Consider the following 18,197-nt stretch of genomic DNA (forward strand, 5'->3'; position numbering starts at 1 on the left):
CATGAAGAAGATCAAATCATTGGAGAAGAACAACCCAAATGTTGTTATTCGCGGAACATCAATTCTCATCTTCTTCTTCATCGGACGACTGCTCTTCTTCGTTAACGACCACAAGTAGAATGCCGTCTCCTTTGTCGAGAAATTTTCTCAATATTCTCTCCCTGTCTGCAGCTTATCAGATGGAACAGATTGCATGGATGTTTATGTGCTCGTCTACCATCTCCTTGAAGAGAAATGCCAGAGTTTTGCAGCCCGCGTGCATATTTTGTACATATTGTGAAATCAATATTCAGCATCAAAGGATGAATTCTAATTCACATTTCAAGAGTTCAAACTTGCTAATAAAGAGAATAGCTAGAATTATTAAGATCCAATTAAGAAAGGTTAAAAGAGAAAGTCCTACAAGAACAATAAAAATACCATCTTTCGGTATACACTTTACATGGCAGGAGGGCTCAATAATTTTACATTGCTTCACCCAGTGAAATCTACAGGATGGAAATACAGGTAAACCCCCAACCTACCCTTACACTTTCCACTAATGAGAATTGTATGCTATGAGAGTGGACAGAGGTTAGGATTTACAGTGAGGAATGAATTTTGGAATCTTGTCAAAGAGAAAACCTAAGTCATCATAATCTTGATGGTTATAGGAGGCAACTCTAGTTCTCCTCCCCATATGATCACCCGTCTGATCCATCTCTATCATCTCCACTCATATCGTCATCAAATCCCATTCTTTGCTGATTACCACCTACCCTATTCTTCCAACCTCTTTTTCTGTCCATCAATAGCCCATGTGATAATTTCCGCTCGCCACCGTCTCCTGCAGACAAGGAAAGTAAAGTCATTGAGAGATAAGTTGATATTACTGTTCAGAATATACTTCAAAATTTGGATTGCTTTGTTATACTGGAATATTTACATGTGTGGTCTGTAATGAGATAGATTCTGATTTTTGTACATCTACACATGTACCAAATACTCAGTGATCTGGAATATCTACACGTGTAGTCTGGCATATCAAACACTTCATATTCATTGGGAAGAAGTAGATAAGAGATCTAAAGAGGAGCTCTTTTTCCTTTTATGAATGATAGTTGTACTAAAGGAACTTTGGGTGAATTTGTGTAAGACAACATCAATTTCAGATATTTGCCTTCTTGTGGGAGCATCCGGCAGAATTTTTTTTTTGTCCGTCATGGCAAAAATAAAGAAAAATTTAATGCGCATCTCGGCCATCAATATAAAATTTAAATCAACAATCAGTGAAGAGGTTCTGATGTGTTTTTACCGCTTTCGTCATCAGATGCTTCAGCAAGTTTGGCAATTGCATCAATTAGAGCTTGCTCTTGGTCCTATCATTGCAAAACCAATTGAGAATATGACATTTCAAAGGCGCAAAGACTGCATTGTAAATTGTAAATGTCTCAGGTAGTTCTTACTTTTAGCACTTTCTTGGCATTTTCCATCTCAATAGGGTCTTGAGGACTCGCACCATATACTCTCTCTACCTGCTTATATCAACCAACCAAAAAGAAAAAAGAACAGGAAACAAAGTCAGTTCAAGAAATCTGACTCTTGTACTGGCTCAAGCTGTCCACAAGTACCTCCGTAATTAGTGTATCCGTGTGAAGTATTTCAATATCATCCAATGATTTCCTTCCAATTCCATTCAATGGTGGCCGGAAATCTTTCTTGGACTGGCCCTTTATGCTTCCCCTCCCTCTCCCATTACCAGGAATAGCACCACCACGTCCCGTGGGTTTCTTATTCCCACGACCTTGTCCGCCATGACCCGCTCGACGTGAGATTCCAGGATCCTCACCTTCCCATCGGATGTCGTCATGAGAAATCTGTGAATCGATTAGGTATGTTACAATGTTAGGCATAAATTTAGCTATACATCTAGTTTCAATACGGCAAATAAAGGCCCAAGATACAAAGATTTTTCCTGCATAGAATTAAGTCATTAACCACCTCCATCCCAAGGTCTTTTTCCATACTTTTCAAACCGCCAACTTGATTGATCACCTACATTTCCTTTTTTTTTTTTTCTTTTAAACATTTTCCGTAACTGTGGACTAACTTATGCATCATAACTCATAAACAAAATCTACATTCAGACTAAGGTACTATTGATGTCACACTAGCAACAATAAATCTCTAGTTGAAAAGCTATAATATTTTCTTTTCAATCATTTTTACTTCGTTTATTTTGTTTTTTAATGGAAGGATGTATCCAATTTTATATTTGCAAGGTTATAATGGAAACTGATCCCATCACAATTTAGGCTTCTACGCAAATCAAACACAAACAAAGCTAATATATTGGAAGTATATAGGCAACATAAGTTACATTCTCCGGGAATCAATACATTTATGTAAACAAATTTGGGGTTAGAATGGAAGTACAAGTTGTCTCCTTTTACCATATAAGTAATAATGCATTTTGTGTTAAGAAATGTCAATATTGAAAAGAATTGCTTAGATCTCTCGTTTCCAGAATTGGTTCTGCACCAGTTAAAGTGGATTTATTCAGTGCAAAGTACACCATGAAAAAGTGGTTCACCTGTGTCCATTCTTAACAGTAATTGCATAGGGACTAGAACACCAGCATCCAACTGAATTTATTAAGATCTCATAGACAAAGATATGATCTTTATTAGTTAGCGGTTGCAGCCGAAATGCCAGTTCTAGTAGGCTATGAGCATGTAGTGGAGAAAAAACTATTTCAGGCGAAAGCCCTAAGGCCCAAGGGTTCAACATTCACATACCTCTTTGAGATTAACCCATTCCCATGTCTCATCCTTCGTATTTATATCATAAACAAGAGCATGCCGGCCCTACAATGGTATACAGAAGAGACAGTTAGCTTGTATCTTCTTTCCCTGCCTAAGACTTGAATAATCAGGTCAACAGTATAGTAACTCCTTGCTCCTTGAAAAATAATAATATAGTATACCTCGGAAGGATTGTAATGAGTTATAACAGCCTCATAAAAGTTGTTGTCCTCAGGCCACCTTGTCATTACTTTTCGCCCAATTAGTTCCAGAGCCGCTGCATCTGCAGGCTCATTTCCAGGAAAAGCATCAGAAGACCCATGCATAGCAGTTTGTCCGCTTCCAGTTGGACCTGTAGAAGGAAAAGCTGTGGACTTCAGTGCAGGAACACCAGGCAACATCTGGCCCTGCTTAAAAGAAGGTGAGTAATTAGACCAATTTGTTAGATATAACCTCTATAAAACACCTTCACTTTTCAAATATTTAACATACTGGTTTAGGCTTCTTGCCCCTGGCTCCTGCCACAGGTGCTCGTTTTGCAGAGGATGACGACGGTTGCATCGCTGCACCAACTGTTTGTGGGTACAGAGCAGGGGACGGTGCATTCAAGGAAATGGAGGGCACTGATTGTGACATCTTTTGCTTCTTGCGAGATGCCGAGACAGAAGGACATGGTAATGGATCATGGACTGGTTGGGCGGTACTAAGCAAGCTCGATTGGGGCCCTCCTGCCTGTCTCCACTCTCTAGTTTGAATTATGCAAAAAAAAAAAGCAGCTTTTAGTTGAAGGGAGGACTAATTGTAAGTTATAAATTTTATGATTTGGTTAAAGAAAATCAAAGGAGCTCATTTCATAACATTGTCTCATACCTTATGCTCTTGATGACACCATCTGCATTAACCCTGCCAAGAAGATCTCTGTGTTCATCATCTGATACTCTCAACTCTTTCCTGAGCTCTGTTATTAAACTTTCCTTCTCCTGAGGAAATATTTTTTATAACTTATTGTTTGGCTGATTAACATTACATACTAAAAGTACATCATGATGGAAAATCATGTGATCATAATATACCCATGATATGGCATCAGATTGAGCCTTGAAGGCTCGTAATACTGAACAATAAGCTTCTTGTTCCAAATCGTGAATCTGGGTCTCCATGTCATTATGCACTCTTGAATATGGAACTGAAGCTACCGTAGCAGATCTCCCATTCCCAGATAGACGCCCCACTCTAGGTATCCTATTCTGATGTGTAGGAGGAAGGTCATCATCAGTCCCTGCAGAGGGCCCAGAAGAAGAAAAACAAATTGAAACGTAACAACTAACAAGGATTGAACAATGGGACAGAGGAAGGAATTTAACATATATTTCAGACATACAGGAGTAACAGGAATGAACTAAGAAAAACATATGGACCAGACTAAATTTCGTCTCAACCCTTACTCATTCGTGCTGCTAAGAAATAAGTGAGTGTTGAGTAACAAAATTGTTGAATGGGATCTAAAAGGATGCAAATGTCCTTATGGATGAGTGATAATAAATAATTGAATAAATTGGAAAGCATGTTGAGATAGCCTCCAATGAAATAAAATGGAAGGAGTAGATTAAGATGTATTGGTCCGTAAAAGAAAGGCCAAATGGGGGAACTGCAACTCCGAACTTTGTCATCTATAACTTCCTCAAAGGGAAATTTGGTCGAAACTCCATCCCAAAGCTTTCTTTGGTAAAAAAGACCCGTCAATAAACTCCTAATGGCGTTTTGGTAAGAAAATGTTTTTTTTAATCTTCTTCCTTGATCTCGTGATAGTTTCACCCTCTCTCTCTCTCTCTCTCTAAATTTTCAATTTCTATCCTCTTGATTATAAACACCAGTCATAGTTTCACTCACTTTCTCTTTAGTTTCTCTCTTTAATTCCACCAATAAAAATGGAGCTCTGTATGATGAAGTTGAGATATGTTATGATGTTGACAACGAAGATGATGATGTGGTAGGTGATGAGAATGCAAGATCTAGTTTCGATATAATGATGAAACTGTCCATGACTTCCAGCTTTATTTGAAGTTAAGACCTGTTATAAAACGCGAGATCTAGTTCAGATCTGATGATGAATTTGATGTTGATGAAAATGTCCATAACAAATCTGGTTTGGTTGCACTTGGCTTTCAACAGGGTTGCAATTTGGTTGCGACAGGGCTGCGATTGTTGAGGGGCTTGATGAGTATTTAAAAAAAAAAAAAATAGATTGTTGAATTAATTTCGAACTATTTGGATTGCATGTGAAAGTTTTAGCACCAATTCATTTAACACCGGTTCATTTGTTAACATCGTAACAAATTTATAATATCTAATTTATTGCTAATCCGTTTTGCAAGTTTACCAAATTGATGTGTTTTCTTATGTAAATTTCCTAAAATTCATTTATTTTACAAGTGTGTATATCCATGCATGGAGGCTCCAAATGGAAACTTGAATCCAAAAAAAAACAATATAGCGAGAAACTATTGGTAACTTGGTTTTTTGATTAGGTTGAGACAAAAAAAATTCACGTTCACAGATTTCAGTATAAGCATAGAGGAGGCTGACATTGAAATAATCCACTAGAGGCATAAAAGAATTGAAACATTAAATATCGAAGAACATTAACTGTACATAGGATATGGAGTAACTTGGTTTTTTATTAGGTTGAGACAAAAAAAATTCACCTTCACAGATTTCAGTATAAGCATAGAGGAGGCTGACATTGAAATAATCCACTAGAGGCATAAAAGAATTGAAACATTAAATATCGAAGAACATTAACTGTACATAGGATATGGAGCTGCTCATAAGTTGAAGTTTTAATCATATGCAATTGCTGACTTCATATAAATGTTTTCTTTCTAAGTTAAGTGACAAACGGAGATATTCTTCGGGATAAAATAAACATTAGGTCTCAATCTCTAACTACTTCCAAGTCGCACGAGTTTAGACCAATCAATCAAGTAAAACATATGAATAAAGTTCGTGAGAAGAAACCATGGAATCTCAAATAGGCGGTTTAGGACATATAGTGGAAACAGTAAAAACCAACAAGATCTCAAAAACGTTTCGAATTCCCAAACTATTAGTAAAATAGCACGAAAAAGTAAATCTACAATGACATCTTGCCTAATCAATGCGAATCAAGCATATGACAATAGAGATGGAACATTTTATAGCATTAAATTAATTCGCCCTCGATGGCTACTTAAGAAATGAGAATGCAAATCATACAAAATCTGAAGGTCCAATAAGGTGACTAACTAAAAGTAGTTCGTTTCGCTTCAATTCAGTAAGTACATAAAGCTATTAAACAATGGATCCTATAGACAACCCTAGCTTTCTACATGTTTGGGGCCAATTTCCGGGGGTACTATTTAAAACCAAAAATGTGAACTTTCCACTAAAACTCAATCCAATTTTGAACCCTAACGCAAGAAATAGACACATTAAGCACTAAACCCTAGTTCCTTGATGTATCTAGTTGATATTGAACCTGCCAAGGCCTCATTAGCCAACTCCACTAACAATTTTTCTCCAAGAAACAACTAATGCGACTACCAAATCTAACCCTAAATCATTAAATAAAGCACCAATTAAAATACCCAAGAACCAGAAAACGCGTTAAAGAATTGAAACCTTAATAACTTACCGCTGCTATCAGAGAGTTCATATTCCATCGCCACGATTCCTCGCCTAGACCTTCAGTCGAAACCCTAGAATCAATACTACCACCGTAGTCGAAGAAGAATGAGTTAAAAGAATCAATTTCTTCAAAAAAGGAGGCTGATGAGAGGAACTATCGACGAGATCTTAAAGATCTCCATTAGCATACATAATCTCATCATAATTGAAATTGTCTGGAAATGGGAATGAATGAATGAATCAAGGGCGAATTTTGAACATAGAGACTTTCCTTGTTCAAGTCGTGAAAACCAGCTGAAAGTTTAGAGAGAGAGAAAGAGACAAACCACAGTCGGGGGCAGACAGAGAGAGAGAAAACGGGAAAGGGGTAAATACGGAGGACTCCAACAAATGATTCGATAGCGCTCATTTTTATTTTTTGATTTAAGGTTGGTTGGTTTGGCCAAAAAAAATGTCCCAAATAAGGAACCATGGCATATTAGATAGGCCACTAGAACGACCCGGCAAAGCACGACATCTAAAAGTGTTGTTGCACGCCTAGACGCGAGAGTTTGGGTACATAAACGGATCGCCTGAACAGTTCCGAAGTAGTCGTTATGTCATGAGTTGCCTCGTGTTCTAATATCCAACACATTTAAAACTCAACGTCACACTTGAAGCGCATTGATAAAAGCGTGAGGGTCGGGATTATAAAAAAATTGGCTCAAATTACCCTACTCATGATAATTTTGGGCAAACGAGCTCCAGTACTTTGACACCCCTCAATGGCCCTTTCTATTTTATTGTCAACAATGTGAGATAGAAGGAGAGAAAGAGAACGAGTAGGAGGGAGATAGAGATAGAGAGAGAAAGAGAGAGAGAGAGAGAGAGAATGGTAGGAGCGAGAGAGAAAAAAGAGTGAGGGATAACGAGCAGGAGAGAGAAAAGTAGAGAGAGATAAAGTTGAAGAAAGATATAGAGCGAGAGAATCAATAGGAAAGATATGGAGGTTAAAATTAGGGGGCAAAGGTTAAAAAATCAGTTTTTGAACTCAAAATGAAGTTGCTCCTAGGTCAGATATGATTGATTGAAGTCTTTATTCCTCGTAAATTTTTCTAGATGCCCTAAAATTGCTGCCTTCGTTTTAATTGGCGTATTCCATATGTTTAATAGTAGTTAGGATTTTAATGTAATCTAAGGCCTTTTATATGATAATGTAAAAGTTAAAAAACGAAAAGATTGGTCAAAACTCTTTATAAATGTTTTACTTTACTGAAAAATGAGCACTCAATTTTTCTAGACTTCAGCTTCTTAGGCATTTTTCGTAATTTGCAATTGGTTCCAAAAGGTTTGCGACTAAGTACAAAAGTTTTGCGACTGGTTGCAAATGAGTTATGACTGATTTGTGAAAAGATAACAACTGGTTGCGAGAAAAATGACAAAAAGTTTTTGCATTGGTTGTATTTCAATCCAACCCAATAGGGAATTATATTTCAAAAAAAACCCAAAATGTTAGATTACCTCTCTATCCCTCCAAAACAATTTGTTCCCTCTCTTATCCCTCACTCAATTCCCGCCCAAAAAAAGGTTGATTAGACACAACCCTCTCATCACTCATGTCAGCCTTACTCTCTTCTCTCTCGGACTCCGCGCGCTCTCTCTCCTCATTCAAACCGGTGAGACACAAAACTCTCCATCTCTCTCTCTCTCTTCATTCAACCGATTGCTCACTCTCTCTCCTCTCTATCTCTCCTCTCTATCTCGATCAAAACCAGAAACCGGTCCATCTCTATCTCCCTCTTTCTCTTTTTCAAGCGAAACAATCTCAAGCCATTAAACCCTCTTTGATTCGAAACGTTACCGACGAATCTCTCTCAACCAAACCTATTTAAGCAACCGGATCTACTCTTTTTTCTCTCTATTTCGCTATGTTTCAACGAATCTCAAGCTTCTCTCTTGATTTCTCTCTCTTTCACAAACAGGTACATCTCTGTTCTTCGTCTAACTCTTGATCCCCTCTCTGTTGTTGGTAAATTATTAGGATTGTTGGAACATTTTTGGGGTTTCTTGTTTCACATCTGTGGGTTTTGGTACAGATTTAGGGGTGTTTGAAAATTTGGGGGAGTTTTCAAACAATTAGGGTTTATGATTTCAAGTTTAGTAGTCTGATCTATAGTCTGTGATAAATCATTTTGGGTTGTTTTTCGAAAAAGTTTTAGGGTTAAGTTGCTCTAAAGTTTGTGATAAAACATTTTGGTTGTTGTTTTGTGATTTCGGAACCATTGGGTGTTTATGGTTCTTCATCAAGCTTCTAGGTTAGGTTTGTTTTAACATTTAGGGTTGTGATCCGAAAGTTAGGTTTCTGTGGAGACATTTAGTACTTTGTCTTCCATTTTTGGGGGTCTGTCTTTGTTGATGAAGTGAATGATTTGTTTTATCATTCTAGGTTGTGTTGAAGAAATGTTGGATTATGTTTAGACATTTTGAAAGTTGTTTGTGATTTCGGAAGCATGCATCTTCACAGAAAGGTCATTTGGGTGTTTATGAGTCTTCATCAAGTTTCTAGGTTAGGGTTGTTTTAACATTTAGGGGTGTGATACGAAAGTTAGCTTTCTGTGGAGGAATTTAGTCATTTGTTTTATATTTATGGGTGTTTGTCTTTGTTGATGAAATGAATGGTTTGTTTTAACATTCATGGTTGTGTAAACGAAATTAGTATGTGTTTAGACATTTTTGGTTGTGTACATACATTTTGTGTTTGTTTGAAACATGTGGGTGTCTAATACAAAACATAACAAATTTTGCAGATTACAAAGATGGTTAAAGCTGCAACAAAGAAAGGAGATGATCCTGAAAAAAGACAACAGACTCCAGTGAGGGCTAGCCCTAGAAAGAGGGCTAGTGAAGAGCCATCATCTGCTGGGCCTAGCAAGAAAGGCAAGAAAGTTGCTAGTCCTAAACAGGCTAAGGTATGTTATTGTATACACATCTTTGTCAATGTTCTGTAATTAATGTTTGTGCTCTCACATTTCTTAAAATGGTTTGACATATTTGTTCGTATGTTGTCATTCTGTAAAACAAGCAAAAAGGTATCTTATTGTATACACATTTTTGACCCATGTCCTGTATTTAATGTTTGTGGTTTGACATTTCATATAATGTTTTGGCATATTTGTTAGTGTGCTGACATTCTTTGAAATGTTGTTTCAATTAGTGGTCCTTCATTCTTGTGTAGACCAGCATTGGCATAGGCTCTATTGTGTGGACACGTTCCAAAATGATCTGACATTATTTATAGTGATGTAGCATTCAGTGTAGTGTTGTATATTTTGTAGAATGTGCTGACATATCTGTTACTTTTTGTGTGAAGCACCGAGGATATACTTCCAAGAAGAGAGAGCCCATGGTGGAGCCTCAACCAAAAGAGCCTATGGAGCAGAAGAAGAAAACTGCTTTTAATTACAAATGTAATTTTAAAGCAGTTTTCAAGGTGGCGCGGGAATTGCAGTTATATATTACTGAAGAGCAAAGGAAGATGTTGCTTTCTTCACCATTCGGGGCCTTATTTAAGGCAGTGACCAGTTTTAGTTTCCGAACAGAGAATGTGATGGAGAAGCCGAACAAAGCCATCTATGATCTTCTGTACTGCTATGACAAACAGAGCCAAGCCTTCAACATCGGAGGGAAGTTGATTCAGTTCACTCCCGGAGATGTTGCTTTGTTGTTGGGAGTCCCAATGGAAGGACAAATATATGATGCATTCCCAACCAATGTCACCATAGATGTGGCTAAGGACCAGTTTTTGAGCAAGTATTTCAAAGACTGTATTGTTGAGGGAAAGGCTGCATCTATTGGGGGTCCCAGCATCGAAAAGGCTTTGCATGTGGCTGCAAGAACAAAGGCTCCGGCCATTGAGTTTTTGAAACTATGGATTATGTACATGGCAGCCACATTCCTGTTTGCTTCAGCTGCCGGCTCCTCGGTTGTCGGGAGTTTTTATCACAATCTCCAAACGGAGAGAATGATGAAAAGAGTTTCATGGGCGAGAGCTATTCACTCCTACATGATGGAGAGAATAAACAAGCACTCGGAAGACCCGGCAAAAGCTTCAGGATGCCTGACTCTTCTCCCCGTAAGTATTCATTACAATGCACTTAAATTTTCCATAATTTCTAAAGGTGCAAATAAATCAAGTTATTTTGCTTTGACATTCTCCAAAATGTGTCATCAATCTTTTGGGGCTTCTGTAATGCTGATACATTTCGTAGAATGTTTGGGCAATGTAGAAAATGTTTTTCCATTCCTTGTGATGATACAGAACAACACTTCTGACCTATTTGTGTTTAATTTTCTCTTAATTTATTTGCAGTACTGGTACTGCATGCACACCAGGATCCATGAGGACCTGGTTGGAGAAGTAGGGGTCAGTCCTAGAATAGCTCGATGGATGATCGAGCCATTCTTCCTTAAAGGACTGGAAGAAGAGCTGGAAAGCATTACAGAGGAGCAGGCAATTTGTTGAAACATTTCTTAAAATGTCTCTGTGATTTTAATAAATGTTCTAACATAACTGATGTCTGATTGACATTGTGGCAAATGTTGGAACATTTGTATGAATTTGTTCACATTTAATTAAATGTATGACTTTTTTGAGAGGTGTTGAATAATAACCATATGTATCCCTCCTTGTAGGTGAAGGTGGAGTTGGTGCCAGAGTCTGTTGAAGAGGAAGAGTTGTTAAAGTTCACTGAGAGGGTGGTGGTGGAGATGAATGAAGAAGAAGTAGAAAAGTTGAAGGAGGAAGTAGAAAAGTTGAAGGAGGAAGTGGAGAGGTTGAGAGAAGAGAAAGAGATGGTAAAGAGAGAGAGAGAAGTATTAAGAGAGGAATTGGAGAGGATGAAGAGAGAGAGAGGAGAGAAGAATGATGTTTTGGAATTTGATTTTGGTGTCGGAGGGGAGGTGGATGTTCGAGAAGAGGTTGGTAGAGATGAGGTGACTGTTGGAGAGGAGGTGACTGTTGGTAGAGATGAGGTGAATGTTGGAGAGGAGGTTAGACAAGAGGTGGAGAGTGGAGATAGTGGAGAGAAGATAGTGGAGCAGGAAGTAGCCCCAAAAAATCCGGAACAAGTAAACGTAGAACCCAGCATCGAAAAAGAAAGTGATGCCGAAGCCCAAACTGAAGGAGCAGAAATAGACAATAAGGGTAAGAAGGCAATTTCTGATGAGGGTCAATCTTCCGTGGAGGGGCAAAAGCAGGAGCAGAAAGTGAGCCAAGTTGCTGGGTCAAGTGAGTAAATGCTCACGCAAATCTTTACTTCTGTTGGCATTCCTGTCTTTGCTTTATAAGAATTTGGAAATGTTGGAGCAAACACCAGAATGCTTCAACATTTGAGATATTGTTATAAAAAGTAATGAATATTGTCTTTGTTTAGATTAAAGTTGGTTTTATTTCTAGTTTTTTTTTTTTTTAAGCAACGTATTAACTTGTGTGCAATCAATCTCTCTTCTCTGAAATTCTTACTTACTTGTCAGATGATTGGTATGAACATAAATTGTTCCGCCATCGTTACAAGTTTTTTGATAAACGGTAAGTAAACGAGTTCTATCGTACTCCCACGATGTCTTTTACCACGACAATTGAAGACTTTCTTTTACCACGAACGACAATAGACTGGTCGGCTAAGTAATAAATAAGAAACAAACAAGTAAGTGTTCTTCTCCCACATAAATACGTAAAATGTTTGAACATACGTGATAACGTTTATATATATTGATCAAGAATTGGATAATCATTTATGTTAAGATTTGGTTTTCTATCGAATGTTGACTAGTTAAACGTGTGGTGGTGGGAACAGGTGAAAAGCATTTTCAAAGTTTTTTGAATGTAGGTGAAAATGAGACGGAAGAAGTTGACTTCCAGCTGACTTGGCCTTCAGCTTTCTTTTCAGAGGTTTGTGAAGTGGCAAAAGTATATGAGAACTATGAGATCGTGGAGAACGAAAGTTCTTCTGAAGACGATTTTGTAGATAAGCCAAAGGTTGAAACGGCTGAAGTTGTGGAAAAGAAAGATAAAAACAAACAAAACTCTTTGGTGAAGAGGGTTAAAACACAGCCAAGAACCCGAACCATGACCGAGAAAGCAAAACAACTCGAGAAGAAAAAGACAATTAATGTAGAAGAAATTGTAGAGTTGGGAGGCGGAAGGTCAGCAGCAGAGGAGGAAGGTGAGAAGCTAGGTAACTGGAGAAGAAGCCCGGTGTGAAAGAATGTCAAGGAAGATGAAAAGGGTCTGATGGAAGAATTCATCAGGAAAAGTAACAAAAGGTAGAGTAGGTTACTGTAATGTTCATGCACTGATAATAATGTTTAAACATTCTTGTTTGTGTTGAAACATTAATTTTAGCTTACTGTTATGTTCTAGCATTGGCCGATATGTCTTATCATTACAAAAGGTGACACTGTTTTTTCCACATTTTCCAGTACTAAAGTGTGGTTTAGTGACGGCATAAACGACATATGTGGAAAGCAGCTCGACATGTTGATGATGAATCTAGAATGCGATTCACAGATAATCAACTGGGCCAGTTCCTTCGTCACAAATCACAAGGAATTGAAAGAAAAGTGTGTGCTTTGCCTCCCATCAGAGATCTACGTAAGTGAAGAGATTAGAATGTTTTCCTTTCGTCATCTTTTATATGAGTGAACATTTTGATAACTTTGTGTTTGTTCGACAGACAATGATAAAGTCGGAGGTCAACCAAGCTTCAATCGATCATATGCTCAATCGCACGTTGAGTAATAATGCTGGGAAACCGGAGATATTGTTTGTGTGTGCACCAATCTGCCACCCAACAACGGGGGACGCAGCAAGGGGGGGCACTGGACACTATTGATATACAATGTATTTCTCCATAGGTGGACCCATTATGACTCAATGGCATTTGACAAGAAGAAGGTCAAGGACTGCTACGAAAATGCCAGGGAGTACGCGGCATATGTCGAGGATGTAATGGAAGAAGTTGGGTTCACAATGTTTGGAACCCAACAAAAATATGCAGATGTCGTTGGGGAGCCAGAATTCCCTACTCAGGGAGAAAAGTAAGTGTTCTCACTCATTATCTGTTCCAACATTACGATGCATGTTTTTATTAGTTGGAAATTGTTTCAACATTCCGGGAAATGTTGGTACAAAACCTTATATGTTTTTATAAATTTGATGAAAAACACGTAGTTATTAATAATTTAGTCTCATTTAACATTATGTTTCAGAATTGTCTGTGACTGTAGAAACATTATTGGTTATGCTTTAACATTTCGTTTGTGTCTTGAACAGCCCGGATTGCGGTCTGTTTGTCATTTTGAAAATTGAAGAGCTCGTGGCAGACTGCACGACAACAGGACCCAAACAGCGTACAGAAAACCCAGATTGGGTATCCCTGGCACAAAGGAAGAGGGCCAAGCTAACCCACAACATTTTGAGAGAGAATACGATATCTTGGAGGATGGACCGAGCTTGAAGTAGTTTCCCCTGTGTATGTTTTTTTTGTAAAGGATCTTTTTTAATCAAAAATGAAGTAGTTGTTCAGGTAACGGGTTATGTTCATATCACTAAACCCGAAACGACTTCATTCTTGATTAGATTACAAACAAATATGGTTTGTAAATTATTTTGGGATGTTAACATTCTTGATTAGATTACATACAATGATTTTGGATGGGATGTTTATGTTAAAACAATATGAAGTAAATTTGAATATATTATTATTTTTCTTCAACAACATGTGTGACATGCATTGTCCACTTAGAGTTTGTTTCAGGGAAGAACATACACAGATATGTTAGAACATTCCTTCCAATGCTGGGCCAAATTGATAAATGTTTGAGAAATATGTAATAATGTTCCTTCATTATTACGAATGTATTCAAAAAATCCATAATGTTGGGACATTGTAAATAATAGTAAGACATGTAAGGATTCATTAACTGAACATTTTGTAGAATGTTATAACATTTTCACAAGAGAACAAAATATGTACTAAATACCAAAAGATTTTTCTAAAACATTCAACACAATGTACAGACAGTCTGTAACATGTTGAGACATATCGTTGATGTTGAAGCATTTAGAAAAATGAGAACTACAGTTGGGCCCGACATGTTGCACTGTTGTGATAAGAGGGTTGGTTGCACCTGCGACATATTCTTTTCCTCCTGGTAACATCTCCGGAACTCTGCAACCGTGTTGTACGTGGTCTCCCTGGTGCCCTTCTAACTAGTGGAGGAAGAGTCTTTGTTAATGGATCAAAAGTATAGGGTTCGTCATAATTTGGAACGGGGTAAACACAATGTTGGTATGTGTTTCTGTAAGCCTCAACCGTCCAGACTGGATCGTAAAAACACGTACTATCACCCCGAGTCTTGTTGATGCATAACATTGCATGTTGACACGGAAGCGAATCTACTTGCCAACGCCGACAAGAGCATGTGAGAGTACCAAGATTTACGGAATGGCGTGGAGTCGAATATACTTCATAAATAAGTGGGGCTGCCTCGACGTATCTCCAAGTCTCCGCAACTTTGTATTTCGCTTGTTGCTCCAAGTTAATGGATGGGCAAAGAAATGTATTCCATCCAATAGCGGCGTCTCTATGCTTTCTCATCTTGTTCATAATCTTCTGTCTTATGGCATCCAACAATGCTGTAATAGGGAGAACGCGGGCTTTCTTTACCATGTTGTTGAAGCTCTCAGACAGTTGGGAAGTGATGGCGCCATACCTGTAAGACAACATTATAACGTCTGTCACAACAGTTTACGGAATGCTTATATTAAATCATGTTGTGTTCCAACCGTACACTAAATGTATGAACATTAATTGGAATGACAAAACAATAGGGCGAATGTCCTTTCATAACAGAAGCTATGATTAAATGTGAAAAAATTACTGTGTAAACTTAAAGTGTGCCGGTAACAAGGTTCGTGGTGTTTCAACATTTCAACTGAAAATGAGTAAACAAAATACCTATTTCCGGGGAAAAAGGAATCTGCCCATGATTCCGGATTAAGGGATTGGAAAAACCTCTCCACATTGGTTCCACCCATCTCAACCATTTGTTCAATGGTTGCGTGATACTCGCTCTCGGGTAATGCACGTGCCGCCGTAAACATAAGACTCTGAAAATAACGTGACTGGCGCGCCCCGTTACGTATTCTCAAGTTTAGATTACATCGTAAGTGCCAAGCACAGAATGAGTGGTGAGCGGTGGGAAAAACATTCTTCACGCCTTTTAGAATTCCAGCATGTCTATCCGAAATAAAGGTGTAACGTTTGATCGGATCCACCACTAATTTTAAATTTTGCAGAAACCATTCCCAATTATGATCATTCTCAATGTCCACAACTGCGTAAGCAATGGGGAACAGACCTAACAAAAAAATAATAATACAAAATTAGTGCAATAGTGCATTAGCAAATGATCCAATGTCTAAACATACGTGGTAATGTCCAGTGACACCAATAAATGATGCATCATCTCACTGGATGCAGCGACATTGTAGATCGTGTTCTTAAAATTTAGTCAAGTGTTGGCAGGAACATTAGAATGTTAACGTACGATGTCAAAATGAAAACATACCGTCGTTTCCGTCCTTGGTAACCGCAGCTAAAATGCAGCCATTAAAACGTGTTTTGGCGAATGTTCCATCAATATAGATCACGGGACGACAGTGTTGAAACCCAAGGATAGATGCGTGAAGCGCAATAAAAACTCGGACAAATCTATTGGTAGTGGGTTCGATTTGCAAATCAATTATGCTATTGGGATTAGTAGTCGCCAAAGAATCTACGTACCACTTCAACTTTGCATAGGAATCACCCTCCTGCCCAAATACTTTGTCCATGGCTACCTTCTTACCACCGTAAGAAAAGTAATAGCTCAACTCAACACCGTAATCGTCTTGAAACTTTTCTTTAACTTCAGCAGTACTCCAATTTGGGTGTTTTCTGATGTCGTCATCCATTAGGCTGCCAACAAGTTTACTAGAGAGTTTGGGATCCGCAGGTTTGAGAACAACATCGAGACAATCGTGTATCGGTTCGTATTCTTTCAAAAGAAACACGGATTTACATCCCAATGGTGCAACCCCGTGGACTCTCCAATTACATCCGGGTTTGGAACAAACGGCAGTCACACGACATGGTTCATTCTTGATATATTTGTAGTTGTTCTTGGTTGCAATGGTATAACGACCAAGAGCGTGTCGAAAAGCTTTGACACCACCAGGGAATATTTGCCCAATCTCCGTAAATACGTCGCCCCATGAGTCACATACTAACTTCTTGTCATTATTTTGAGATGTAGAAAGTGACCTTTCAGTTTCCATACTGCAAAATTGAATAAAATGTTAAGAAAGTATCATTGATTGTCTTAACAGGTTAACAAATGTATGAACATCTAGTGTAATGTCGCGGAAACACAGAGAATGTCTGGACATGCGTAGGAATGTTCAGTTATCAAGGAGAATGTGGTATAATTTAATGAAATGTGTGAAATTATGTGAAAATGATGGATAACATTCTACTGAATGCTTCGAATATGTGGTATAATCAGGTGGTCCAAGAAGCAATGTCTGATCATTCTATCAAATGTTGGTCAAACTGCTAATTCAATAGCTAAGAAACAAATGTGTTAACACGATAAAGTACCTGTAACATGTAACGAAATGTTCCGACATTTTTGTAAATGTTAACACAAACGTTAAAGTTAGAACAGAAACACAAAAGATGTACGGACAGCGAAAGAACTGTACGGACACTTCAGAAACTAAGCTTTACACGAGAAGGATGAACAAAAGCATACAATCTCATAAAAAAGAGTTTCATCATCAAAAGTTACCTGGATTTATAGGAGAAGAAGATGGTGATTCGAACAAGTTGATGGCTGGAGAAGATGAATAGATATGATGAATGAAGAAGAGGGTTTGTATCTCGGTTTGTGTCTGTAGGTGATGACTGAACGAAGATGATGAAAATATTAGAGAGAGAAAGGTGAAAACGAAGATGATGATTGAAGAGATGATGACTGTAGAGAGAAGAAGGTGGAAAATAGGGTTTGGGGTTCGGTTTAGGTAGAGAGATAAGAAGGTGGAAACAGATTTTGGAGAGAGAAAGTAAATCAGATTTTTGAGAGAGAAAGATATGATTTGTTAGAGTTGTTGGATATATATAGGAGGGCAAAAGAGGGTTTAGAAGAAAATAGGAAATCTTAGAGATAAGAGTTGGGCCCGGATTGCACATTGGGATGTGTATTTGGGTTTGATATGAGTTATTATTGGATTATTGGGTTTTGGGTTAGATATTAAACCTTGTTGGGTTTTTTTTTGTATTTGGGCCCAAAATTTGGGCCTTTCATCAAAAAATTCTACAAATATTGGGTCCTGGCCAAATTTTTTTTTAGGAGCAACTTATAAAAAATAAAATAAAATTAAAAGGAAGTTAAGCAACAGGCAAATGAGTTAATATTGCTAACATGGCATAGGTAGTTCTGGAAGAGTTGGCCTCATGATGGTTGCTCATGCACATCCTCTCTCATATTCATCTCATTCCTCTCTTTCTTATCTCTCCCCTAATTTTCTTTTTTGTTTAAACAAGTGATTTCAAACAAAGAAAATAACAAATACACTGGAATGCAGTTGATTGTCGAGTTTAGTTCATTGTCATTCTGTCTTTCCTGAGAGATTTTACTATTAGTAATTTTAGATAACTCTCCTTG

The 18,197-nt window shown here is 37.9% G+C and overlaps 2 protein-coding genes and 1 long non-coding RNA gene across 4 annotated transcripts; 1 reads left to right on the forward strand and 2 right to left on the reverse strand.

The window, feature by feature from the left end:
• Positions 1-335: 335 nt before the first annotated feature.
• Positions 336-6,940, reverse strand: LOC147541568 (protein EMSY-LIKE 3-like). 2 transcript variants are annotated; one of them, XM_086634238.1, is made up of 10 exons: positions 6,457-6,940; positions 3,857-4,062; positions 3,654-3,763; positions 3,276-3,528; positions 2,966-3,190; positions 2,778-2,846; positions 1,611-1,856; positions 1,446-1,514; positions 1,295-1,358; positions 336-826 (listed from the first exon to the last, which is right to left on the reverse strand). In XM_086634238.1, the coding sequence occupies exons 1-10, from the start codon at positions 6,482-6,484 to the stop codon at positions 684-686; spliced, it is 1,413 nt and encodes a 470-aa protein (XP_086490364.1). In that variant the 5' UTR covers positions 6,485-6,940; the 3' UTR covers positions 336-683. The 2 variants fall into 2 exon arrangements, with proteins under 2 accessions (XP_086490364.1, XP_086490365.1); XM_086634239.1 differs by having other exon boundaries at positions 3,857-4,979; positions 6,457-6,834.
• On the forward strand, positions 2,045-5,556 carry LOC147541569 (uncharacterized). The gene is made up of 2 exons (XR_015223345.1): positions 2,045-5,311; positions 5,468-5,556. It is a non-coding gene; the product is annotated as an uncharacterized LOC147541569 (long non-coding RNA).
• A 7,444-nt stretch (positions 6,941-14,384) lies between the features above and the next one.
• LOC147541570 (uncharacterized) lies at positions 14,385-17,750 on the reverse strand. Its single transcript, XM_086636776.1, has 3 exons — positions 17,322-17,750; positions 16,062-16,810; positions 14,385-15,851 (listed from the first exon to the last, which is right to left on the reverse strand). The coding sequence occupies exons 1-3, from the start codon at positions 17,720-17,722 to the stop codon at positions 15,298-15,300; spliced, it is 1,704 nt and encodes a 567-aa protein (XP_086492902.1). The 5' UTR covers positions 17,723-17,750; the 3' UTR covers positions 14,385-15,297.
• Positions 17,751-18,197: the final 447 nt, after the last annotated feature.

Source organism: Eschscholzia californica, unplaced genomic scaffold (assembly GCF_041429995.1).
Source record: "Eschscholzia californica isolate CP2 unplaced genomic scaffold, dmEscCali1.0.p SCAF_4, whole genome shotgun sequence".
Lineage (NCBI taxonomy): Eukaryota > Viridiplantae > Streptophyta > Magnoliopsida > Ranunculales > Papaveraceae > Eschscholzia > Eschscholzia californica.

What these genes read in the sequence shown, in the direction of transcription:
- LOC147541568 (XM_086634239.1), bottom strand. Translation starts at nt 4,195, where the DNA reads ATGTTTTTCTTAGTTCATTCCTGTTACTCCTGTATGTCTGAAATATAT. An exon ending in GGTGTCATCAAGAGCATAAG is followed by an intron (nt 3,529 to 3,653) that starts GTATGAGACAAT and finishes AATTCAAACTAG; the next exon opens with AGAGTGGAGACAGGCAGGAG. An exon ending in ATGCCAAGAAAGTGCTAAAA is followed by an intron (nt 1,359 to 1,445) that starts GTAAGAACTACC and finishes TTGCAATGATAG; the next exon opens with GACCAAGAGCAAGCTCTAAT.
- LOC147541570 (XM_086636776.1), bottom strand. Translation starts at nt 17,722, where the DNA reads ATGTGCAATCCGGGCCCAACTCTTATCTCTAAGATTTCCTATTTTCTT. An exon ending in TTCTTCTCCTATAAATCCAG is followed by an intron (nt 16,811 to 17,321) that starts GTAACTTTTGAT and finishes TCAATTTTGCAG; the next exon opens with TATGGAAACTGAAAGGTCAC. An exon ending in TACCAAGGACGGAAACGACG is followed by an intron (nt 15,852 to 16,061) that starts GTATGTTTTCAT and finishes TTTTTTTGTTAG; the next exon opens with GTCTGTTCCCCATTGCTTAC.